The 27,173-nt window shown below is 41.5% G+C and overlaps 1 protein-coding gene across 1 annotated transcript in view; it reads left to right on the top strand.

Annotated features, from left to right (window-relative positions):
* Nucleotides 1-27,173, top strand: part of LOC124789687 (protein scarlet-like) — a 371,381-nt gene that overhangs the window by 237,104 nt on the left and 107,104 nt on the right. Inside the window, exon 6 of the mRNA XM_047257124.1 lies at nt 24,119-24,360. Coding sequence (XP_047113080.1) covers nt 24,119-24,360 — 242 coding nt within the window. The remainder of the gene's footprint in view (nt 1-24,118; nt 24,361-27,173) is intronic.

The raw sequence follows: 27,173 nt of genomic DNA, 5'->3' as shown, positions 1-27,173 counted from the left end.
TTGAAGGGTGGTATGAGAGCAACACATTTGCTCATTGTATAGTTTGTATTTTTACAATTATATACTGGTATCTTAAAATGCAGTGGCTTGACTGTTAGAGGTCAATTTGTGTGATCTCTGTGAACAGGCCAAAGAATTTATTTAGAAAAAACTCATCGCCTAGCTCTAACTGTTCATTTAGAATGTATTGGCTTGAGTGGAAGGTGTGAATATATGTTTCTAGTTACTCTAAGAGACAAATTCCACTCATCATCTGCGCTCTGTTTAAATACTTGGTCAATATTTAATGAATGATATCTTCATATCTTTGCTTGATGTTAATCTATGCATTATAAGCAAGAATGACAAGTGTATAACATGTCTGCAATCCTCAACAGATATTTTAAGAATATTGTGAAGTGAGGCACAGTAATCTAATAACAGTAGATGTGCTGTGGTGGAATTCAAGAACATATTCATCGAACTGGAAAATGATGTGGACCACAACAAAACAAATCACCATCTACTGGAACATATGTAAATGAACACAACTGTTTTGCATCATATATAAAAACGTGCAAGCACTTAAGCGTATTTTTATTACTGAAACAACTGATAAAGTGGCACTAAATAATTAAATATTCTTATGCATTGTGGAGCAGACGACACACTGTTGATCAAAACGGCTATGTAACTAAAAATATTAGCCATATGAGGATGAGAATAGTAGCCCAAAACCGGTTATGGCACTAAACTAAAACATTTAAAAAGTATTTGTAGCTGGTTGCGTCATTCACCAACTATCATTAACGGCTGCGGAGTTCACGAGATCCAATATGGATAAAACAACATTATATAGTATTTGATTTATAATCTTGTCCCTTACATCTGATTTCTAGGTCATCCGTTCACGTTTAGAAGCACATCGTCTCCATAAGCTACAAAGACTGTAACATCTGCTGCTGCATTCATTTATATAGCAGTGACTCTGTGCCTAATTATCAAAACATGGGACACAAAAGAGAGCCCAGTGGACATCATATCATTCTTTTTTATTTCCGCATGACTTTATCTCGGCACATACGAGTGACCTGCAGATACCTACAGTAGTCACTTAAATGTTTGTATAAATCAGTAATTAACTGCAAGTCATAAAATTGTAAGAACAAGGTAGGTCACCGGATATTATCGAACGCTTCTGCAATTTCCACCATTATTCCCAGTACCATAAGCTTCTGGTGTGACTTTTACCTTAATCAATAACTGAATGATGGAAACATTAATGGATTTCCCTTTCCGTAAGCCATACTGGTTTCCTTAGCATCCCTCCACTTCTCCTAACTCTGATAGTTCTTTAGTGAAACACTTAAGAGGGTACTGTTGTAGTTCATCCATTTAAGTGAAACAAACACGTTAGGACCACTTTAAGAAATGGCATAAATAAAGCTATTCAGCTGATAAATTTCACATGTGTCAATGCAGAACATGTAACAATATAATATAAACGAAATTTCATTCTTATGAGTGTCCGAAAACGTTACATGGATGGAAGGAAGGAAGATAATTCGTTAACGTCCCGTCAACATCAGGGTCATTACAGATGGAGCACATACTCGGAATGCCTGCCGTGGTGGCCGAGCGGTTCTAGGCACTACAGTCTGGAACCGCGCGACCGCTACGGTATAGGTTCGAATCCTGCATCGGGCATGGATGTGTGTGATGTCCTTACGTTAGTTTGGTTTAAGTAGTTCTAAGTTCTAGGGGACTGATGACCTCAGAAGTTAAGTCCCATAGTGCTCAGAGCCATTAGCCACAGACTCGGAATGTTTCATGGATGGGCAAGGAAATAGGACGCATTTTCCAGGAGCGACTTAGGAAAATCACGGAAAATCTGAATTCGGATGACCGATTTCGGATTTGAACGGTTGTCCTCCCAAATCCGAGACCAGGGCGCTAATCACTGCGCCACCTCAACCCGTAAGAACGTTTCACACATTGCTTTCGTACAGCGAATATTCACGTAAACTATTAACCTACGACCTGGTTCACAGATATTATCCCATCTTTCATCTTAAGAAAAAAATGTGAAAATGTCCAATTGAGTTCAACCACTGCGCGCACGTAAATGAAAATTTAATGGAAAGTAGGTTGAACATAAATCATTCGTGTCTTTCTAGACATGAGCTTCCCACGTGTTCCATGTAGTATGAAGAAAAACTTGACTGAGTATGCTGTTGTTCTCATTTGAAAGTAATGAGCACATTCCAAGTATCAGGCTGTGGCAAGGAAACACTCTGCTTTCTTACAGTATAAACTGTAGGATATCCGTGTACAAGAAACATGCCAGTAGTAGTAACACGTGTACCTCGTTTCATGGAGAATTGTTTCATCTGGTTTTAGCTGCTCATTAGCAACGTGACGTGAAACAAGAAAATCGTAATGTCTGTTTTCCTCTGCGAGAGCTACATCCCGCTGAACATTTGTCTTTCAGGAGCGACTTTACTACGTATGAGAAGCGACGTTGTTTTAGCACTCTTTTTTATCTCTTCTATTTCCATCGCAAATGTCAGCTGCACTTTGACAGGGAACTTGAATGTGCTTTAAAATCTGACTTCCACTCTCGAGACGTCTTCCGTTAACAGTTCGACTAAGGTTATCTGACATCTACGTTCCTAGACATCAACTTTTAATTAAATTTGTAAATGCGTAGGCCGCATCTCCTGAAAATTACCTGATATGAAAATTACGCTGAAGGATCATCGTAAAGTCTCCGTTTACATTTCTCGTCGGGTAATCTGACAGTACAATTATAGCGTTGCCTAAAGCCATCGGCACACGGCACGAGATAGCTAACGTTAACGTGACACTCTACGAGTTTTGTGACAGCACTTCCATCTGTATCACGTTGAGGAGTCATTTCGTCACGCGAAACACAAACTACGGCGACGTGGCACGCAAAGTAGGACCAGTAAGAAGCAAAAACGTTCCCTACGTCAGAAGGAGACAGCTTGAAGCCCGCAGCAAGCAAGACGCCATATTGCACTTGTCGTATTCAGTACAAGCCCTTATTTTTTGTGTTATGTTGTGTCTTACACCCCATTAATATGTACTGTTTCTAAGCACCGGCACATTGAATGTCGCAAGAACGGACCGTTACTAGTACGTCTTGTTGCAAATAAAACGACGGGAAACGTCATATTGCTGGTTGAATAATTTTCGTATTTAGTTATTGTCGTGTTGTGATCCGCTTGTTGTGACAGTGAGTCATTTTAAGGCAACAGAACAGCGAATATTCATGAAAAATCTGTCGTTCTCTTTGGGATTTGTTATAATTAAATGTAAATTAATAGCATTTCGACAGTTCAAGCCTCTAGAACAGTATAGCATCAAGTAACAGTCGTCACTCACTGAACTACAGTGTGGCGTGGTGTGTGGATGCACCACCTTATGGACCAGAGACTAGGTCGGCAGGGGTTCGAATCCTGTTGCACCTAAATTTTTTTCTCACTTTTACGTTTACTAAAAGGTTGTGGGACCTTCTTACGAATTTAACAGAAATAATTTCTGTATAGTTGATGTTTTGTAAATGTTAGTGCGTTTTCTGTCAGTAGTGGATTTGCTCGATTTGATGAACTTTTATTTCCTGGTATCCTTACTGCCCGGACATTTATCTTTCTTTTCGTGTTATTGCGAGTTCATGGAGACTGAAATTTTTATTTATGTATACCGTAGCCAGAACAACATGGCTAGCATTTGGGCAAGAGAGGATATGTACGTTATAAAGAATTTTGGAATTTTACGCGCGTCCATTTTCGTGAACAAACTGTAGTGTTTGCGAGGCAAATAAAACTGGAAAATGCCGCTGGAGAGCACTGAGAGCGCAAAATCACGTCATCCATATCGTCTGCCAATGGCGCTCTGTCTCGTGACGCTAATAACCGAGTGAAGTATCGCATTGTCAGTGGAGTCAAATCGGAGATGACTGGCAATCAAATCCCTGTCGAGCTATTGAGATTTAAATTTCAGTCTTAGATCTTCTATCACGTACCCACCCAGATAGCAGCAATCGTTATCATGCCACTCCCAGGATTCTGGGAGGTGCCCCAGATCAGCACAGCCCAGCTTATTAACTACGGCCGGCCTGAGTGGCCGAGTGGTTCTAGGCGCTACAGTCTGGAACCGCGCGACCGCTATGGTCGCAGGTACGAATCCTGACTCGGGGACATGAATGTGTGTGATGTCCTTAGGTTAGTTTGGTTTAAGTAGTTCTAAGTTCTAGGGGACTTATGACCTCAGACGTTAAGTGCCATTGTGCTCAGAGCCATTTTTTTTATTATTATTATTAACGACGAGAACCGCGTTGCTCGCCTGCCTGTAAGTGGTTTTTAGGCGGTTTCCCACTTCTGGCTAGGTGTGCATACGGCGCCCTCTATAATTAATACTGCCAAATCCAGATAACATGCCGAGCCTGTCAAGATACGACAAAGTCAGGAAAAACAAGAAGATACTGTCTGTAATTATATCTCAGATTCAGCTGCTATTAAAAGGTTTTCAAAGTACTGAAATATTCATATTACTTTTTTCTGGTAGTAATTACTTTAAATAAGAATAATGTAACAAAAATATTATTATTATTTTATTATTATTATTATTATAAATTGAACACATTAAACGTCATTGGCACCAGATATAGCTTCATTTCTAGGATCGAAATTAATGTTCAGGACTTAACATCCGGTAATTAGACACAGGTTCAAAAATTGGTTCAAATGGCTCTGAGTACTATGCGACATAACTTCTGAGGTCATCAGTCGCCTAGAACGTAGAACTAATTAAACCGACTAACCTAAGGGCATCATACACATCCATGCCCGAGGCAGGATTCGAACCTGTGACCGTAGCGGGCGCTCGGTTCCAGACTGTAGCGCCTAGAACCGCACGGCCACTCCGGCCGGCAATTAGACACAGGAATCATCTCCATGTTGAATAATAGTATTTTAATGTTAATGCATGTGAGATGTAGTAGACATAGGAGACTCATTTTTTGACTCACTGGACTCACATTCGGGTGTAACGAGGTTCAAATTTCTGGTCGACTCATGTGATTTATGTTCTCCATTGTGTCCCTAAATCATTAAGGGAAATGCCAGGACTGTCCCTTTCAGACAGATACAACTATTTTTTCTTCCCCATCCTTGATCATTCCAAGCTTTTCCTCTGTCTCTAATGACCTCATCATTGATGGGACGGCAAGTCTTAACTCGATCTCAACAGACCAAGGTTTCTATGCGCCGCTCCATAACTACGTTTCTATATCCACCTCTTTTTAGTGAGTCTGACTTTGGAACGTTATGCTCCTAACGTTGGGACGTACACAACTTTCAAGAATATAACGGTTAACTATCCACAACTTATAGCAATACCAGTCCCAATTTGTTTCATACAATCTTTTGTCTATCCATCCACGTCAACACTCATCAGTGCATTTTCTCATTATATGCAGGTTGTCAACCGAAGCCTGTCTTCCCTTTATATCAGTCACTTTTTCTGCCAGTCCATTACATTCTCTGTCATTTTACCTACTATTCGGGTGCAATTAAAACAAGATCGAAACACAGAAGTAGACATGTTTCATAATTTATACTACCATAACTTCTATTAATAATATTAAAACATAAAATAATCTAGCTCCTATAGATCACCGAACCACAGTAATTTAAGACCGTTTGGTAATTCATGAATGCTTGCTACATCAGTACAGATTAAACACTAGAAAATTCAAAAGCAAATTCAGGGTAACGTTTTTCGTACCATAGGTGAAAGCCCTCGATCTCGTTCACATCACAGAAACACCAAATACATCGGTATAATAAATACACAACTCCAAGGGCACTATAGGTCACATGACACAGTAGATGACATTTACGATTGATCACCTGTCTGACTCTATTGTATGGCATATTAATATATTGCTGGTGATTAAATGAATGGGAAAGCAAAAAAGTCACATTGGCATCACATGTACTACATACTTTGATACGCGTATGTTAACCATTCCAGACAAATTGCACGTGGTAGATAGGAGTAACGCCATCTATATTCTACAAATGGGGAGATATTATGGAGCGTTTTTTTAGTCATAATTTGCCTATGTACTCGTATATTGTATAATACTGAGAAGAGCGTTTCATGCCCCGTGTAAGAAGGAGAAAAGTCTACCAATATATGCTGGAATTTGAGATCATGTGGATCGTGGGCCATCTACATTGCAGTTTCCACTATATCACTACTCCCATCGGTCAAGATTCCGGGACTGTCACGTAAATATGGGATCGATGAGATGAGGCGGGTCATTCTCAACACCATGCTGTACCTAACAATGAAACACGTTTGACGCCCGAGGGGACAGGGGACAGACATTGAACACTCTGCCGTGCAGCAGTGTATAGCCACTTCAGCGCCTCGTTCTTAGTGCAGCATCACAATTGACGTATCCGAATGCTGAAAGACCGAGGAGATCGGGCATTGTAACATCGCATTCGTCATTTTCGCGGGTTATGGTATGGGGTGCTATTGCCAACACGATCACACCTAGTTGGCATAGTAGGTCCTGTCAAACTTGTTACATTTATAACGTGTTAAAACCGTTGGCGGTGTTCTACCTTTCTAGCTCTCCCTGATGTTAATTTTCAACAAGATAAAGCAAAACCACATGTTGGCCGTGCTGTCGTAACCTAGAGTAGGGGAGAGAGGAGGAAAATGGTATGGCAGGCAAAGTAGCTTTTGGGTTCCTGGGCTATAAGGTGCTAGTACTGCACGGTAAATGCTTTAACTTACTCTGCCTGAAGGGCCTAGTCAACCCACGAAGTCTAACCTGTCTGCAGTGCCGCTTGTAAGAGTTACAAGAATATTTGTCGATTTTAGTTATCCTGATTTAACTAGACAGTTTACGTATTAATTGTCTAGAGGAAGTGTATCGTCTTTTTTATGACACTGCGTTGAAAGTATCACATCTTGACTCCATAATCCTACTTTAGTTATTAAAGGTGCGGTCATACTGTTAGACGGTAAAGGCATTAATGAGGATAAAGTGGCCATCTCGGTAGTAGCTTCTGACTGCTTTGTGTAGGCGAAAAGGAAAGTAGCGCCCTAAAGAAGGGCTCCGCCGCCATATTTACAGCAAGTACTTACAGCAGTGACTTAGAAACGGCAAGCAAAGGAAAATAGAAAAAAGAAAGTAAAATGAAGGTAAAACGTAAACAGCCGAAGAGAGGAGAGCTAGGAAAAAGAAGGAGAAGGAAATAATAAATCAAAAATTTCCTTTATTTTCTGTACTTCCTAGTGATACAATATTTTAATGGCCATTGTATGGTACATCTGAAGGTGAATGAAATGAAACGCGATGAGTCAAATTAGAGTACGTATTATACAAAATGTACACGGACCGCACAAAAGAAAGAAAAAATGAAAAATGACGGAGACAGCTGTGACTCCTTTATGCTCCCACAATATCACGCAACCCGTCTTTTGATCCAGCGCCCATTGCGGATGAAACTGTAACAGTCTAGACTACTATGACAGGAGTCATTCGTATAATGTTTGCTCTCTTTCATATTTAGAAATACCCTGCAAATCATCGCTTTTAGATATCATGAAATGGAAGCGAACTCTGATTTGTTGACACAGGGACATGAGTATCACGTTTGTGTGTGCGACACTATAGATCAAATAATGCTGGTTTAGCTGGTAGGGGTGGCCGAGCGGTTCTAGGCATTACAGTCTGGAACCGCGCGACCGCTGCGGTCGCAGGTTCGAATCCTGCCTCGGACATGGATGTGTGTTATGTCCTTAGGTTAGTTAGGTTTAAGTAGTTCTAAGTTCTAGGGGACTGATGACCTATGAAGTTAAGTCCCATAGTGCTCCGAGCCATTTGAACGAGTTTTGAATGCTGGTTTAGAACTCGCCTAATGCATACAACAACGTCTAAAGTGATAAAATTAGAGAGGTGTGGACTACCACAGTGCGGTGAAGACCGTAGTTCTTTCCGCGAAACATAGATAGTGCAGTTATCCTGTGCCAAATACCATACGGTGACCCGCGCAGGTGGTTGATTGCAAACCATAGCACACCAGTGCGCTAACGGTGATACAAATGTTCTTCTCCCGCACGATACAGTGCTCTGCTGGCTATTAAAATTATTATAAAACCATGAAGGCTAACAAATATCGAATTTCAGTCCATCTTCTTCTGCCCGCTCTCTGAATCTTCTCTTCCCCCTGTCTCTGACCTCGACTCTTATTTATTGTTATTGGAATTTCAGATTCTCTAGTCCGAATGTTTGATAATAGAATACCGTTTAAAATTTGACCTAAATCGGTGAAGAAATATTCGATATTTTTGCATACAACACTTCAATACGTATGTGAAGGGCGAACATTAATAAAACTGACAAACTGCAAGGACAGATTCCGGGCTGTAAATGGAGGAAAAAAGATCCTATGAACATCTGTCGGGAAATGCGTCGTTGACACTGTAGATGGCGCTGACGAATGACACTTGCTGTGACCACGTGCCGTGTGTTTCTAGTGTGTTGCAGGCTATGCGATTGACACAGCATAGTGTAAGTTGCAGAGGGGAGCGGTTTTCATGTCGGGAACAAGCCGAGGTGGTGTTTCTGTACAGCCAAGCAGATGGAAACGGTCGAGGGGCAGAACGGCTGTACCAAAATAAGTACCCTCACAGACACCAGTGGCATCAAGCAGCACGTCATGCTCTTTAAGTGAGTTTGTGCGGTCATGGTCCTTTCAGACAGGCGAACGTGCAGTGAGGCGGCAGATCGTGCGTTCACCAGATTTGGAGGACCAGGTTCCACAGGATATTGAGACGAACCCTAGCACAAGCTCAAGGTAAGTGGCCAGCCTACATGGTGTAAGCCAAAGAAGGGTTACGTGTATCCTGCATGTCAGCCGCTGCTATCCTTATCAACAGCAACGAGTGCAAGGATTATCAGCCGCGGATTTCCCTCTACGGGAAGGGTTTCGGCACTAGCCCATCACAATTACGGGATTTCTGTCATCATTCTTCTTTACCTACAAAGCACTCACACCGTCCATTCCCGGAGAGATGTTCATAGGACCTATTTTCCTCCATATTCAGTAGGAAATGCGTCTCTGCAGTTCGTCGGTTTTATTAATATTTACCCTCTATATATATTCAAAGAAACGATCGTCTCGAATCGCAGTATATATCAGCATGAATAAACGTATATTTTTAAGACTTTTCGGAAGATGCAAGTCTTCTGCACGACATATTTCGTAGTAAATCGGCGTTTGTGTTTTAGATGCTGTAGGGCATGTTATAACTAACGCACTGTGTAAAATCTGTATCTCCAGCATGCTTGCGTTGGAATGGATCCTTAACTTTTTTGTGATTCCAATAACGGTTACAAAAACCGTCTTATATTTTATAGGAACAACGTTTATTTATTGATGAACGGTTCCGGACTATTTTTCCATTATCAAATCAGCCATTAATGTAGGTTATACCAGTCATACAAGTTTTCGTTCTGACAGCTATGAGCACATACGGAGGACACTTTATATATTTTTGGTTTCATTCACTAATTTTCTACTTATATGACTGGTGTAACACAAGACTTAGATTTATGGCTGAGTTAATAATGAACAAATAATCTGAAACAGGTCATCAATAAATTATCTTCAACTTAAGACGGTTTTCATTACAGTTATTTGTATTTTGTTACATTTAGTTTTCCTGTTCAACAACAGTGTAATTACCTACATTTATCGTAAATGCACGCAATTTATTGATATTACTAGCGACTATAACCTCAAAGTCTCAGGGAAACAATAAGTTGCAGCCCCGGTTTTTTTGTTATCGTAATATACTCATACTCGAAAAAAAAAACAAAAAAAAAGCAGAACACCTTAAATGGCTTAATGTACATTATTATGTTCTGCAGAAGTCATTAGCGTTTCAATCACCTCATTTCACCATATGTCCTGTTGCCTAGTAGACACAGGATTCTCCATGGGCCCCCATAACTTGTTCCACGCATGATGGCATCGACACTTGTAAGGCGCGAATGGTGTCCTGAGATATAGCCATTCGTGAAGCATTCAGCAGGTTCCAAAGTGCATCTGCGGTGATTTTCAGTACTAAAAATTGTGAGCTTAGTTGAAACTCCTTGAGCAAGGCTGGTATTCGTAACGTTCTCTGATTGTCACTGGAATGATTCAAGTAGGACTTCGGAATCCAGACGACAGACTTCGTTTGTTCCAACGTGCATCACACTTTGCAGTTGGTGGCACCCTGTTCCGTCAATGGCTGACGGAAAAGTTTCTTCAAACATATTGAGGCCTCCATATATGTGCACTGAGTGCATCTGATCTTCCTTCGTATCCCTTGTCGTCATTTTGCGGACAGGTAACATTATTAATCTAGGTTTGAATTATCTTTGACAAATGACACAACAGGTATATCAAGAGGTGAAGTGAGACTCAATGGTCTGGTTTTGATTTCAATGGAAGGCTAAAACTCTAAACTGGCATCTCCAACGAGAACGGTATTCACAGCGGGTCTGCAGTGTCGGTAGTGTAATGCTTTACAGAACTGTGAACAAATAACTTTAAACTATGTCTACTGAGCCTATTTTTATTTCTTGGACTGTTAAGCTAAAAGTATCACTAATTCCCTTTAAGAACTGAAGCAATTAGTACGCATAACCAGATTTCTGCACTCGCGTTGAGAAGAAAAACAACACCTTGAACGATTAGAGGTAGGACGTTAATATTTACGCGACATGTACATTAGTATGTTCTGCAGCAGAAATGATTAGCATTTGAACTATATCGGCCCGTGGGTTCAGAGTCAACACCACCTACCGGTAAAATGTGCCTGCGTCTCTCGTTATGGCTATAAACCGATTTCAGTGGATCAGTGTGACCTGAGCAAACGTGCAGAATGCCTCGCAGACGTATGTGCGAACCGTACCGTCAAATCAGTCAGATTGAAAGTGGGCGTAATATTGGTACGAGAGAACGTGACACATCCATCCAGGAAGTTAACTGCTGCTCGTGAGAGACGAAGTGTTTCGACAGTGCAACGGGTGTGTGTCAAACGGTTCACGGAAGATCGTAGAGCACGACTAGATGGGTCGGCTCCGACCACACAGCCACTCTCCGAAAAGACTGACACCTCATCCAAATGGCGTTGCAGGACAGATCTGCGTCCTCCTCGACTCTGGCGCAACAGTGGAACAGTGTAATGCATCGTACAGTGTCAGGAGTGAAAGTCCGTCGCCTTTTATTACGGCATCGTTTACGTGTACGTCGTCTGCTTCTCCGCCTACCTTTGACGAATGTTCAGAAACGTGTTGGACGGCAGTGTTGCATGGGACGACTCCACTGGGGACAGGAATGACGTCAGATAGTGTTCTCGGACGAATCCAGGTTCTGTTTGGAAATGATGGCCGCGTTTTGGTTTGTCGCAGGTACCTAATATATACACTCATTATTAGAAAAATTTCACATTAAATGAATGGAGATAGGGCGTTCATATTCACAGGTCATATACATTAGTATGTCCTGCAGAAATCATTAGCATTTCAGTCGCCTCATTTCAGCATATGTCCCGTTGCCTAGTAGACACAAGGTCCGCGAAGGGCCCACATAACTTGTTCCACGCATGATGGCATCGACACTTGTGAGGCGCGAATAGCGTCCATAGATGTATCCATTCATGATGAGTTCACCGGGTTTCAAAGTGCATCTGAGGTGACTAGGGTCTCCTAGCTGCACCTGTCGTTTCACCGTATCCCACATATTTGCGATTGGCGACAAATCTGGTGATCTGGCGGCCAGGACAAAAGGTTGACATCTTGTGACAACAAGAAAGCAAATGCGCGTGCAGCAACACGTGGTCGTGTGTTTTCTTGCTCGAAAATGGCTTCCGGCGCACGGTGCAGAAAGGGCATGGCCACGGGTTGTTGCAGGTCATTCACGTAGGTCACTCTGTTCACAATGCCCTGGACTTGCACAAGCTGAGATTTGTGGTTGTACCCAATAGCACCCCATGCTATAAGGCCTTGAGCTGGCGCTGTATGTCTTGTGCCGCAATGTAGCCCACTTTCTGACTCACTGTAAGTGATGCGACTGTATGTTGGTGCTCGGTTGAACAAACAATTTGTGTGTTCCAGGTCACAAGTTATGTCGCATAGTGGATCAAATCGCTTCAAAACTTGGACGGAATAGAAACAGCAGTAGGTGCGCGCTCCGACTTTAGTCCTACCAAATCTTGTGTAGACTGCTCTGCTGCATACTTGTCCAGTACTGCTGTGGTATTCCAGCCACGTCCGTCCCTATAGCTGAGTGGTCAGCGTGACGGATTGCCGTCCTACGATTACGGGCTAGGTCGGAGATTTTCTCCGCTCAGGGAGTGGGTGTTGTCGTCATCATCATTTCAGCTCCATCCGGCGCGCCGGTCGCCCAATGTGGCGTCGAATGTAATAAGACCTGCACCAAGGCGGCCGTACCTGCCCCCCAAAGGGGCCTCCGGGCCAATGACGCCAAAAACGCTCATTTCCATTTCCGTTCAAGCCGCAAAATGATTTGATAGGTGTGTGACAACTGACAGTAAAAATTGAATCGGGCAGCGCCACGATTTTCAGATATTGTATGTATGGCCTGTTTAATATATGACAACGATCCTTCCCAGTTGTCAGGATAAAATTAGATTTGTAGCATTCCAGAGGTATGTTTATGACTTTCTTAACCGGTGTAAGAGATATATCGCCTTAAAAGAAAACCACTACTGATACTATCAGAAATCCTTGGGTACAAAATTTACTCAGTGTGATTTCGCTTTTGTAAATAACTCTCCTGCTAACTTAACACTATGGTGAAAGAGCTCAAACGTGTTTACGTGTTTATATTTGGGCGTTTTTAGTGGACAGTCACTACTCTAACGTGCGGCATTATCATACGGTATAAATGGGTCCCTCATTACTTCATTTATCTCATAAACTGTTATCTGCGACAAAAATTTCATTAATGTTTACTGTGGAACTTTTGAGGAGCTATTCGGAATTGTGATCATATCTTTTTCCCGCAACTTACCGAATTTTCTTTTACAAGACTAAAATTTTTCCAATATTTACTCAAATTTTGTACGCAGAATTGTGGAACTAAAGCATATCTTGCAAGAGCTCTGATAAAATACATGTATCTCGAATGTAGGGTGCCAACTTCACCGATCTCATAATATTCCGCAATAATGCGAAATGCTGACAACGAACCACATGATTTTGATGCACGAATATTCCATAATCGAAGCTGCTCTGATGCAGGTTGGTCGGCTATCTGAAAACGCGTAGGAAGCTCTGAGTAACGATATCCCGTGTTACCAAGAAGATCTTACATGAAAATATTCTCATGAGAAAACGATCCATGACGTATTCCATTCCTTTCCGTCTTCTTCGGAGTCACTCATTCCGAGAATCGAGGAACAATCAGCTGAAGAAAGTAAATAGATGCAATATGAGAGACAAGATCTGTTTTTCTTAAAATGTGTGTGAATTCCTAAGGGAACAAACTGCTGAGGTTATAGGTTCTTAGTCTTACACACTAGTTAAACGGAATTAAACTAACTTATGCTGAGAACAACACACACACACACACCCGTGCCCGATGGAGGACTCGAACCTCCGACGGTTGGGACCGCGGAATCCGTCACATGGCGCCTCAAACCGCACGGCCACTCCGCGCGGTTCTGTTTTTCTATCCATCTCCCAGTGGACAACCCGACAGCGAACCTTGTGAAAGCAAGAATAATGACGCAAGTGACGAACATGGCTACGATTTCGTCGGAAAAATGTAAAATATCAAACAAAACATTTCAAAACGACCATTTCGACTTCAGTTTGTTATCAGCGACCTCAGAATACTTTATATCCTAAATTCTTGGTCAGCCAAATTGGATTTGCCGTTTTGGATTTTGTAATTCCGACATGAAACTCCTAATCAGCGACCTAGTTTAGTGGGATCTTATGTAAATTTCTCTGTTATGCCCAGGTTTTGATGCGAGTTGGCCCGCTGTGCATCGGTCCGTTGATATCCTGCATGGCACTGACACTTCAAACCATCAATTCTAGATTTCTGTGACAGTCGTGTGATGGTGAACAAAGGGATCAGGAACTCCACAAAAAAGTAAATCGCGATGTTGGTCATCGTTCCCCTTAGGCCGGTATTACACTATCAAATTTCTTTGTCAAAGATTTGATCAAAGATGTGATCAAATATTCCGTCAAATATATTTAACAAAGATCTTTGACGTAGCGCTAGAAGGGGTATTGCACTGTTATCATATTTTTCGTCAAAGTTCAAGATGGCTGACAACAACAGCTGGTTATTAACCGCAGCGGTTGCATGTACCACATTTGCACTGTTTGCACATACGGAAGAGAAGCGGGGGGAAAAAAGGAAACATATCTGGGTGAGGCCGTGGGTTTTACTACGACACGATAAAAGCGTTCAACAAAACTTGTTACGTGAGCTTACAGTGGATGACGTTAAGTCGTTCATCAATTACTTAAGAATGGATGAGCATACATTTCTGTATGTGATTAATGAAGTGTACCCACATATCACAAAGCACAATATTCACTTAAGAATTGCTACATCTGCAGAAGACAGGCTCACTGTAACACTCCGGTTCCTTGCTACAGGAAGGAGAGGGTTGGGTTGGGTTAGGTTAGGTTAGGTCTCCTATCTTCTTAATCTAGTTTTGTATTCAGCGTGCCTCACGTTGTAAAGCGCCTCATCAGCTTCATACATCTCTATTAATTTTGTAGTTGTCGGCACACACCAATTGTATATACCGGCAATGTTTATAAAAACACTACTGACGACAGAATGCTGCAGCGATGCTAGTGCTCCGTGTGGTAACATGTCATATTGCAGTGAACAGAAGACAAGCGACTTCTTTGATCAAATCTACAGCGAGGCCTTAGATTTGATCAAATATTGGACGACATTTGACAAAGTTCCCTATTACACCAACAAATATCTTTGACAAAGATATTGGACAAAGAAATTTGACAAAGAAATTTGATAGTGTAATACCGGTCTTATTACTGGAGGTAAAGCACGACCTTCCGTCACACAACCAACATTCAGATGTGATTTCTGAATGACGCATGCATAGCGTAGTCTTTCCCTACACAGAGTGTCCTAGAAGGAATGGTCAATATTCAAGGAAAATATGACAGGAACGATCATTCAAAGCAAAAAGCACAGTAAACATGTATTTTAAAATGTATACGTTAAGAGCTACGAGCTCTTCTTCATTTTCGTGACGTCTCAGGTTTGTTGAATGCCGCTGTCGCGTTGTTGCAATTGTGATACTTCTTTGCTTGCCGTTAGAGAGACGCTGGCGAGCCTGTCCTCCTAGTTGTATTTCCTACTTTAATATGTCATTTATGGACAAAGAAGCTGCTGATGCAGGTGCCACGCATTAGCGTCGGCAACATGCTACACCTCGCCTAGAAGACGTTAATCAGGAACGAAAAGAAGTAAATTGGCTCCGGACGACGGCGGTGCAGCCAGCATCCGCCTGGGTGACTTGTCGTTCAGCCAGCTGCGGTGGGTTTAACGCTGACTCCGACCGCAGCCGGCGGCGTCGCCCAATTAGAGCCTTCCAGCCAACGTAATAAAAACACACGTTGTGTGCCGTGTTACGTTCTCTGCACCAGTACGATTTACGATTTCCCTGCGCTCACGAAAACGCCATTCCTCGAGCCTGGCTTGCTAAGTGATGCTGCTAACAATCTCATAGATACCTATTCGCGTTTACGACGTTATCATCAACCACCAAAAACTGTAAATCCAAAGGTTGCATCACACCTCATCTTTATAAAAACTGTCTAATTATGCTGATGTTTGCCGGCCGCGGTGGCCGAGCGCTTCTAGGCGCTTCAGTCTGGAACTGCGCGATTACTACGGTCGCAGGTTCGAATTCTGCCCCGGGCATGGATGTGTGTGATGTCCTTAGGTTAGTTAGGTTTAAGTAGTTCTAAGTTCTAGGGGCTGATGACCTCAGATGTCAACTCCCATAGTGCTCAGAGCTATTTGAACCATTTTTATGCTGATGTTTGGGGGTCACCGAGGAATCGTCACACGCATAACTGGAAATAGTTTCATCTTTTCCAATTGCCTACATCTAGCTTTATACAACCTCCAATTCCATTACCGTCACCATCTATAAAAAAAGTGGAGATTAGAGTGAATAATCAACTTTTTCATTGCTGACTGCTGCGAGACGAGCGGGAATGGAGTCAGTGACTTCAGCGCCGTGGCCAGATGCACAGAGTTTCTCGCTTGGAGATCCATGACGCGAGCAGCGTGATCGAGGTGGTCCCACATTCTCAGTTGGTTTTAACTCTGGGGAGTCTGGTGGCCAGGGGAGTACTGTGAATTCAGCCCGGTACTCTTCGAACCATGCACATACTCTGCCACCTGTGTGAGATGTTGCATTGTCCTGCTGGTAAATACCACCCTACCGGAAAAAAAAACTGCTTGAAGGGGTGGACGTGTTCCCCAGGGATACATACATACTTGTGTTGATCAACTGTGCCTTCCAGAATGTCGAGATGACCCAGGGAATGGCAAGAAAACGTTCCCCACAGCATAACGCTCGCTCCTACGGGCTGGATCCTCTTTCATTTGAGACGTTTCGCACAGCGGACCCCTACGGCCATCTGTCCGATGGATCACAAAGCGTGATTCATCTCAAAAGGTCTCCTGTCACCACTCAGAGACATCTAGTTACGGTACTAGCTTCGTTGCCGATGAAAAGCAGTCATCGTGGCTCCAGGCGCCTGTTGCGAAGGCCCAGATGCTGCAACGTCGCTGAACGGTCGTTGAGGAGACACTTTTGGTAGCCCCTTGATTTATCTGGGCTGTCAGTTACCCATCATTGCATGTCGATTTGCCGGCACACATTTAAGGACCCTTTGTTCTCGTCTACAGCCCGTGGTGTACCAGTTTTCTCGGCGCCTGTTTTAGATAGCGCTATTTTTACAAGCTTGTTATACTTTAACCACGATGCCACGCTAACGATCTACAAACTTGGCCTGTTAGAAAATGGTTCCACCACTGGACAGGAAGCCAGTGATAACCCCCTGTGGAAGTCAGATAAACCGCACCGTTTTCGCATTACGACACCGCCTGCATTGTTTTCCACGTTCCCCGACACGCTTTATATATTCCCTCCACTGCTAGTGCTGCCACCTGCCATCTGTGAGTGGTTATTCCACGTTGACCTCCAACATGGGCGATGGAAACATTAATTTGACTGGGCCGTGTATATCCATATATTACAAACAATTGCGATGTGGGTGGCAGAGGAAGCTTCGCATTGTATCAGGTGTTAGGATTTCCACTCCTTAATTACACTCGTATTCACTGCAATTAGATTGATATTGTTTCCACCGTATCTACCTGATAAATACATTAGGGATGTTGAAGTATGTTTCTAGAATATTTTCTTAATACTGATTCCTGAATCTTTGTTAGTAGGGTGTTTCGGTGTGGTGCGCGTCTATCTTCTGGCACCTGCCAGTTCGAAGTATTCACCTTTTCCGGGACACTGTCCTCTGAGTCACACAAATAGGTGACCATTCGTGCTGCCATGTTTTATTTCCAGTATCCCTGTTAGCTCTAATTGAATTGGGTCCCACACGCTTCATCGGTTTTCTATGAGACAACGCATAGTTGTCAGTCTCCTTTCTACACTGACTGCAACCGTAATCATTAGGTAGTTTGTCTACGTTTCGTCAATCTTAATATATGATTTGACCGTACTTCATTATAGACAACTCCGACGTCTACAGAAAGTCCGAGATTACTATTAATAATATCCACCAGGACATTAACAAAGAACATGAACAGAGTGTGTCCTTATAAACTTACCTTGGAAAGGAAATGTGTGTGAAATCCTATGGGAATCAACTGTCAAGCTTACTCACTACTTAACCTAAAGTATCCTAAGGACAAACACACACACTCATGCCCGAGGGAGGACTCGAACCTCCGCCGGGACTAGCCGCACAGTCCATGACTGTAGCGCCCAGACCGCTCGGCTAATCCCGCGCGGCAAAAATCTTACCTTGGTTACGCCTGAAGTTACTAGTACTTGTCCTGATGACTGATCATCTACTGTAACCTACTGAATGATCGCTGCTAAAAAATTTTCAGTCCAGTCACAAACTTCTGTCCGTATCCCTTAAGACCATACTCTCATTAATAAGAACTAAATCATAAAATACTGAATCCACATGATTGCTTTTTAATTTAAGGCTTTCACGATGTGATAAAGGCGTGATTTGGGTTTCGCATGGGTGATATTTCCGAAATGCATGTTGTTTGTCATGTAGGTCAAACTCATCTCCACTTTCGGCGAAACTGGTTACCGTGGTGTCATAAGAAGTTAACCAGGTTTTTCGGCGCCATGACTCCTGCGTTGTTTACTAGAGCAGTTGGAAATAGAAAGCTCGTGTCGACACAAAGCTTACTCCTATCGAATAATACCAAATCTGTCACCGATTACAACGTTGCTAGGTGACGGGCAGATCAACACAAGAGTCACATTAGTTCCTTTCTTGAGACACTCCGGCGAAGTTTGAAATCTGATACATGAGACAGCAGAACAGTTTTGTGATCATAAGCTGCGCGATTCCATCTGTCCTCTCTTACTTGGAGAAATTTCAGCGACAAATATTTCTACATCGCTGTGACTTCTGGGATGAGCGTCACTGGCATGTGTTACTGAGGAGACATCTTACCTACTTCCTTGATAATTTTTCGTTCTCCATTAGTGGGGTATCCTATATTGCGTGATATTCCATGCCGATCAATAATCAGCAAAGATAATCATGAGAAAAAGTGCTTTTTATTTATAAGTATTCACCATTTTTGCACTGCTAAATTGTCACTGGGAAGAAATAATTACCAACAGAATATTTTACTTATCTTTCGCTGTTGTTTCCCGTTAGTTGACTAAGGTAGGGTTCGTTATGTGATGACCGACGTTTCACGTCAGTTAGTAACAAATCAGCTGTTCACGACACAACGTCTGCTTACAAGACAGACAAATGACAAACACCTTCAGACGATTGGCGTAATATCTTTCAAGCAACTTGGTGGCAGACTGACCAATATAGTATCTCTATAGGTCAAAGTTAAATACACTCTCTCAGAATAGGCGCACAACACCCACATTTATAATCTCGCATTTCTGCTAGAATTTTCGAGAAACAAGTTCTTTTGTTTACAGTAATGTTATAATTAGAACAATACTTTCAACTAAAGAAAAAATATTTAGAAAGGTTCAAATGGCTCTAAGCACTATGGGACTTAACATCTGAGGTCATCAGTCCGCTAGACCTAGAACTACTTAAACTTAACTAGCCTAAGGACATCACACACATCCATATCCGAGGCAGGATTCGAACCTGCGACCTTAGCAGCAGCACGGTTCCAGACTGAAGCGCCTAAAACAGCTTGGCCACAGCGGCCGGCATGTTTAGAATCTTCAGAATTAGACTTACAAGAATATAGTGCGTGTTATTCAAATCTTATTTAATTTTACAAAAGAATATTCCAGAAGACGAAAGTTTTTGTCATAAATAACTTTCCATTTTTTTACAGAAGACATTTTCTGTCAATTGCAGGCCAATGAAGGTTTCAACTGAAGTAAGCTAATGCTAATATAAATAACTATCACATGTGGAGAAAGTTTAGGCAATGCATACTTTGTAGGTATCGTAATTTTATCAAATCTCTTTAAATACAATGTGTCTAATAAAACTAACTACACTGTTACAACTAGGAAGCTGATAACTAAATTATGATAGTAAAGTATAAGCGAAACATCTTTGATAAAATTTAGACAATTTATGCAATATGTTCATTACGCAAATTACGAAATATAAGGTATTATTTGGATTATTAGTTGCCCTCTTGTTTTTAATTCGTTCCTTCACATTAAAATAAACTATGTGATGAACTTGTGTTACTATATATTAACCATATGTCTTGTGCGTGATTCGTAGCTTAAGAGAACTGTTTTTATTAATTAAAACACACGTAGAACGAAATAATTACTTATATGTGATCACAAATCTCGTATAAATCCGTTCTGTAGAGTGTTTTTGTGAACATTGTTGTAGACTACTACGGTAATCGAAATATCTTGAAAGACGTATCGCTGTAACAGACCACACAAAAAGCTAAAAATGTTATTGGTTGTATTGATTTGCAAGTGGTTTCAACATTGATGTCACTATCTTGCAGCATTTATAAAATTTTCCATGAGAACACCATTTGTCTACAACTTTAGTGTTATATTTTAACGTGGTAGGTATGTGGAGTTCGCCATGGAAAATTATAAAAGTTCTCCCAGTCCATGAACACAAGGCTGAAAATGCTTGTTAAAAACTTGCGTGGTTTTTCACAACAAAATGTCTTCTACAATGCTTTTTTTACTTTTTCTCTGGACAATCCCAGCTAAAAAGAGTCAAGAAAAATCTTTTGTAATTACAAACTTTGCTGATTTTTTAAAGAAAAACGTATTTTAATTTTTAAATCATAAGAAAGTGGTGTTTGGCGGTTCTGAAAACATTTCGCCTTTGATTGAGAGTTCAAGATGGATGCAGCAACTATCAGAACAGAAGGTAACAGTGATGTGATGTGGAGTAGAGTAATACATCGGGTCCTAGCCCTGTCTTCTGGAGGCATTAGATATTTCTGTCTTCTCCGTTAATCATTTAAAGCAAATTCCGAGAAGACATACGGCCGATTCCGTCCCCATTCTTCCCCAACACGAGTTAGTACCCTGTCTCTTTCACAATCACAATTTTATTGCATTTCTTGTGGAAACACGTTTATTCTAGAAGCCGTCAGTGTTATATTATTTCGATATTCGACAGTTGTTCACACAGTGTAGTGGAGCGTGATCTGGTTTATTGAACTGCATACTGACCACTCAATACAATTATTAGACACTAAAAAATTCTTAGTAATTTCCTTGAGAAATCAAGCTCATATGTCATGAAATAGAGAAAAACAATTTACATAAATACAATAGTAGAATCAGCAGCAATAGCGGCTGCCTAGAAGGAAGGTGCGTCCACAGGATACATCAATAGTCAGTTTCGTAGTGGCCACTTACTTACAGATTGCATAAGAAAGTATCTCAAATCATTTAAAAATCAAACAATATTAGCACTGGTCAAGACAGAAGGCTACAATTCTTATCGTATCGAAGTAACTTGGAGCTGTAACTATTAACTTCCTTCCAGACCCTCCCAGATACGGATACTAACTACAACCTAGTCCCAACTCGAAGCTAACTCTACAGAATACATTAACCAATCCACAAACCACACTCAGTGAAATAATTATTACATACAGAAAAATACACCTTAAAACAAAACTCACTCGGATCAAAGTTCAACATTTGACAAGCTCATCAATAAAATAAAATTACACCTCATTGATACTTTTTAAGGAGCCCCACTTACATCTTAAAAACACAGTCAACCGTTAGATATAAACTCTGTGCTACTATACAGGGTATCCCAGAAATGTTGCGACAAACATCGAGGAGCTAGAGGAACTAATAGAGTATAGGAAACTGTGTCCAGAAACGTCATCCAACGACGTTGCAGAGCGTCGATATTATAGGCGCCAGCAACTGCCAATATGCCACACCTTGAGCAGCAGACGTGACTGGCACGCTGATAGACCATAGGAGGACCGTCTCGCAATATTGTTTGTTGTTCAGTGAACCCTACTGATTGCCACGATCGCCAGTGGAGAAGACGGAGCTGGCTCCTGCGTAGTCTGGCATTGTCTCTCATGAATGCGATGCTCTGTTTTTAGGACGGATGGCGGTTGCGGACACGAGTTTCGATCTGCAGTTTATTTTTCTCCTGTATACTGGAACGCATTGGGGATTTTAGAGGATTACAGACCAAAAAATAAATAAAATGCAATTAATTCCGATAACAGGATGTGCAGTTAATTAAAAATTTTGAATAGCAGTACATATTTCCAAACATTTCTGTAACAAATAAGTGCGCAGTGAGATCCCCTGTCAAATGCCCTTTAATAAGGAAAAAAAATCTGTAGTTGGATGTCTCACCACACGAAAAAATTACAACCCATACATTATATTTCGTTGGCACATATGAAACATTATATTCTTCAAATACTGAAATACCTATCGAAAAATTCTTGTATCCTCATTATGGTGCGTATTCTGTGTGCAGTGTGATTGCCAGAATTCTCGAATTCTCTTTTTTCATCTTTCTACGAGTTCTCTACACCATGCAGCGTCTCTGGCACCCAAGTTTCCATCTCCTTCTATCCTGACTGTTCTCTTCTTGCACGGCTCTGTCCTGCGTCTCACACCTCACTCCATCTTTCAGCTTTACAATGTGGCCACGGTCTTCCTCTTTTCCTGTCGTGTGGGTCTCCAGTCCTTTTCGAATTTTTTTGACACAGTTTTATTGCAAATAATGGAGTTTAGATGCTTAAATGCCAATTTTTCCTTTCCTATTCTGTGCTTCACTTCATTTTTGTTTCCACCTTGATCATAAATGACGGTCTCTAAATATTTATATCATCGAATAGACCTTGCTATAATCCATCATCTACAACAAGATCCCTCCCTATACCAAGAGAACCAAATATCCAGTAGTTGTAAAGTTAATTCTCATGCCCCACTGATCTAAGTCTTCTTTAAGCTTTCTTATCATGTAAGACACATCCTCAATTTCCTCTGGCATTCTTGTAAGGTGTCCGTACCACGTTAGCTGTTTATTTGCAGTTGTTTCTACAATATCGTTGGTAGCTCTCATTTATTCTCCTAGCATGTAATTTCCTATTTTGTCTCTCCTTGCCACCTGACAACTTCGTCTCCAAAACTTCATTTCCATTCTTCTCATTGACCTTGGAGGCTTCCCACAGTTCAGCACCATACAGAGAAATATTCTCAAGTATAGTTTCGTATATCCACCTTTCTAAATTTTTTGACGCGGTTTTATTCCAAATAATGGAGTGCAAATGCTTAATTAGCACATTTCCCTTTCCTATTCCGTTCTTTAGTTCTTCAGTGCTTCAACCTTTATACGAAATGACCGTTCTTCAATATTTCTATGATCGACTACACTTTACTATTGATCCGTCATCCACAACAAGATCCCTTCCTACACACGCAAGAACGAAGTATCCAGTCTTTGGAAAATTAATTTTCATGCCCCACTGCTCATATTCTTCTTTAAGCTTTCTTAACATGTAACATATGTGCTATTCTTCCAATTTTTTTAAAAATATGCCGTCATTTTAAGCTGAACTAAAACAGAAATTTCGAATGAAAAACAATTAAAAGATAACATCAATTAATTTTCTCCATTGTAGTAACTTACGATAGCATAATAGCAAGTTCATTATATCCTAGGTGTGGAGGAACACACCTCTGGCGAGGGCCAAAGGACATAAAGTGAGACCGAGGGAGTTGGCGCAGTGGTTAGCACGCTGGACTCTCATTCGGAAGGACGACGGTTCAAACACGCGTCTGGCCATACTGATTTAGGTTTTCCATGAATTCCCTAAATCGCTTCAGGCAAATGCTGGGATGTTTCCTTTGAGAGGGCACGGCCGACTTCCTTCCCCATCCTTCCCTACACCGATGGGGCGATGACCTCACTGTTTGGTCCCCTCCCCTCAAATCAACCATCCAACGAACATAATGTAAAGCTAGTAAAGCGTCACGAGTGTCCTCTGTTATTCCTAGCGGCACTGATGCTAATGGTGGAGCTAACATTGACACTACTGTTCTAATTCCTCGTACATTATATCTGAAAACATTTTTTTTTAAAAAGTGCTTGTTTGTAAGAGGAGGGACTAGGTGAAATTCCAGCAGTAATTGATTGCTGCTGACTCCGGTGAAAAACTCTTGGTGTTGTTGCAAGTGTTCCTACGCTGTTCTTACATTCTTTCCCATTACCACCAAAGCCACCTACGGCCTTCACGTCTTGACGTCGCTTTCTTTTCTCCAGCTGCTGACAGACCCGGAGATGCTGTTCTGCGACGAGCCGACAACCGGGCTCGATGCGGTGTCTGCGCACACGCTGGTGGAGGTGATGCGCGACATGGCGGCCCACGGCAAGACCATCCTGTGCTCCATCCATCAGCCCTCCTCGGAGATCTTCGAGATGTTCGACAACATCATCCTTCTGGCCGACGGTGGCCGCATCGCCTTTATGGGGACCGTCGCCGCTGGCTTGGAATTCTTTGGCAGGTATCTGGATATTCCGTCATAGACTGGACATGGTGAACTGAGGTTACTCAAGAGTGCCTTTAAGGTGACAACACATCGCTGTGTTTGAACGAGGTTGTACAACCGGGCTACTAGAAGCTGAATGTTCCTTCTGCGATACAACAGAAATACTTTGCAGGAATGTAGCCACTGTACGTGATTACTAGTAGCGGTGATCACGAGAATGTGACGTCACAAGAAGACCGGGTTCTGGATGGCCACGTGGTACTAACGAGAGAAAATATCATCGTGTTTGGCTCATGGATTTGGCGCATCTTATTGCATCTGCAGTAGCAGTTTGAGCAACAGTTGGCAACACAGTGACACATAACAAATCGGTTAACCCTGCTCCAAGGACAGCTCCGAGCCAGACTCCCTGTAGCATTCGTTGCAATGACACCAAACCACTGCCATTTCCGACATCAAAGGTGTCAAGAGAGAGGGTTGAGGTCTGTTGGTTTTTCTGATGAAAACAGATTTTCCCTCGTTGCCAGTGATTGCCGTGTGTTGGTTAGGAGGAGGCTAGTTGAGGGCCTGCAACCAACGTGTCTGTGTGCTGGACACACTGGACCTGCACCTGGAGTTATAACCCGGGGTGCGGTTTCGTATGACAGCGTGAGATCTCTCCAGGCCATCCCACGCACCCTGGATGCAAATTTGTGCGTCAAGCGGGTGATTCGACTAGTAATGTTGCCATTCAAGGGGATATCTTCCAACAACCTCGCTTTTAAATTAACTTGTGATCTTGCAATGTTAATCACATATTTATTTTATCTGGACAAATGTATTCCCGAAATTTCATTACTCTGCATTAATTGTTTGCCAGTGATGTGGCTTTTTTCCCTCAGTGTATTTCCATATGCATTCAGCCAAAGAACATTGAAACACAGATATAACATTTTGAATAAGAATACATAGAAATGACTTGAAAGAAATGCTATTGCTGTTGGACATAAATGTCACAGTGTGACTGTCCTATGCAGAATGGCCAAGGCTTAGTCTTGGAGAAAAAACACTCTTTTGTGAGTTTCCTGTGTCGCTACGCCTTGACAGACTTCAGCAACTTCATCAGAAGATTTGCTCCTGTGACAATTTGCCACTTATGACCATAATATATTAGCACCACACTATTCAGTCCCAAAAAGTATTAAGCATCACCTTGCCCGATGAATGTTGGTGCTCCAACACTTTCGCCGCTATTGAATCCACATGCTTCGACTGCTTGATTTGTTCTTATGCTCGCGGGTCGTAGAGATACACCCAGCGCTCGACCAGGGCTATTACACGATTAAAGAAGTCACCTGAATTGGCCAGAGTCAGATGTAACATTTTAGCCGCTGACCTTGCTTCGGTGGTTGGTTGGGTGGAGAAAGGACCAAAGTACGCGGTCATCAGTCTGCTTCGGTGGTTGTGAACATTAGTGAAACCCAATGGGCTGATCGTTTCATGTTACAAATGTTCGCCTACTGTACTACCACCAATGATGCATTGTTAATAAATCTGGGACTATGGACATTGGACTTGGCAATAAAGACTTCTGATAGTTGATATAAGCAGTAAAGGGTTACTTCAGTGCTCCATTATTTTCCATAATCGGAAGTCTCCGAAAAATCCATAAAGGAAATATGCGATTCTTTTGTTAAACGATCTCTGCACTGCATAAGCTGTTGTAAAATAAAAACTGGATCAGTCGTTAATCGTCCGTTTCTAAATCCGACCTGGTCTTCAACCAAAAAAATTCTGTTACTGTTTGTAGTCTTGTGTTTAAAATTATTGCATAAAGTTTATATGCTGTGTCACGTAAGCTCATCCCTCTTTAGTTTCATATTTTTTTCTCTCTTCTTATATATCGATATTACGTTTGCTTTCTTCTAATTTTGTGGCATAGTTCTTTGCTTCCAGCACTTGTTAAACAGATGTAACCATGTAAAATGTAGTTATAATGCTCTATATTTAATTAACTCTCTATTCATTCCATCTGAAATTGTTGCTATCGATTTTTGTATGGCTTTCAAAACTGCCGTGAGTTCTTTTAATGCTATGTCATCTAGTCCTTTTAAATTTCTTTCTTTCTGCTCTTTAGTGTTAGCATTATATCAAAGGTTTTTATAGTATTTAGCTCTCTTCTTTCGTAAGATTATTAATACAAATTGTATCCTTCTCTATTTTCTTTAATGTTTTCGAACCTTTCCACGCTATCTGCTGATGGCTGTGAATATAATGTTTTATATTGCTAAAGAATCTGTCCCATGCTTACTAGTGGGCTGTCTTCACTGTCCCTTTTGTGTAATTTGTTGTTTTTTGGGGTTGGTTAATTTTCATTGTAGCTTTGAAAGGAATTTTTATATGTTATTCATTTTTATTGTCTTATTATTGTTGATAATGATGTTGATACAGTAACTGTTGTTCAATTAATGAAGTCGTTATTAAGCGTATATGAGTGTTGTTCTGTAGAGAAGCAACGTCAAATGATTATCTGATGTAGCTTCTCTGCACCATAATTTTTAGATACACTTGATAATGGCATAATGAAAAGGACGGAAAGGTCGTGTGAATTCAATAAAGTTCAAAACAAAAAAAAAAACAAAAAAAAGAAAAGAAAAAGCAATTGGAAGAGCGTTTCATTAATTTTCTTGTATTGCCTTCAGCAATACTTCTTTCTTTAGGGCTGCGTACCTCATTCGGTAGAAATGGAACCCTTCTACGATCGTTTTGTTGTTCATCTGTCTGCCTGTCTGTCTATCCGACTGCTAGGACTCCTTTTTCTCACGAACAGGTAGACGTATGAAGTTGAA

The sequence above is a fragment of the Schistocerca piceifrons genome, chromosome 3 (assembly GCF_021461385.2).
Source record: "Schistocerca piceifrons isolate TAMUIC-IGC-003096 chromosome 3, iqSchPice1.1, whole genome shotgun sequence".
In the NCBI taxonomy this organism is placed as follows: domain Eukaryota; kingdom Metazoa; phylum Arthropoda; class Insecta; order Orthoptera; family Acrididae; genus Schistocerca; species Schistocerca piceifrons.
Note: the sequence above shows the minus strand (reverse complement) of the source record. Positions and strands in the feature narration are given on the sequence as shown.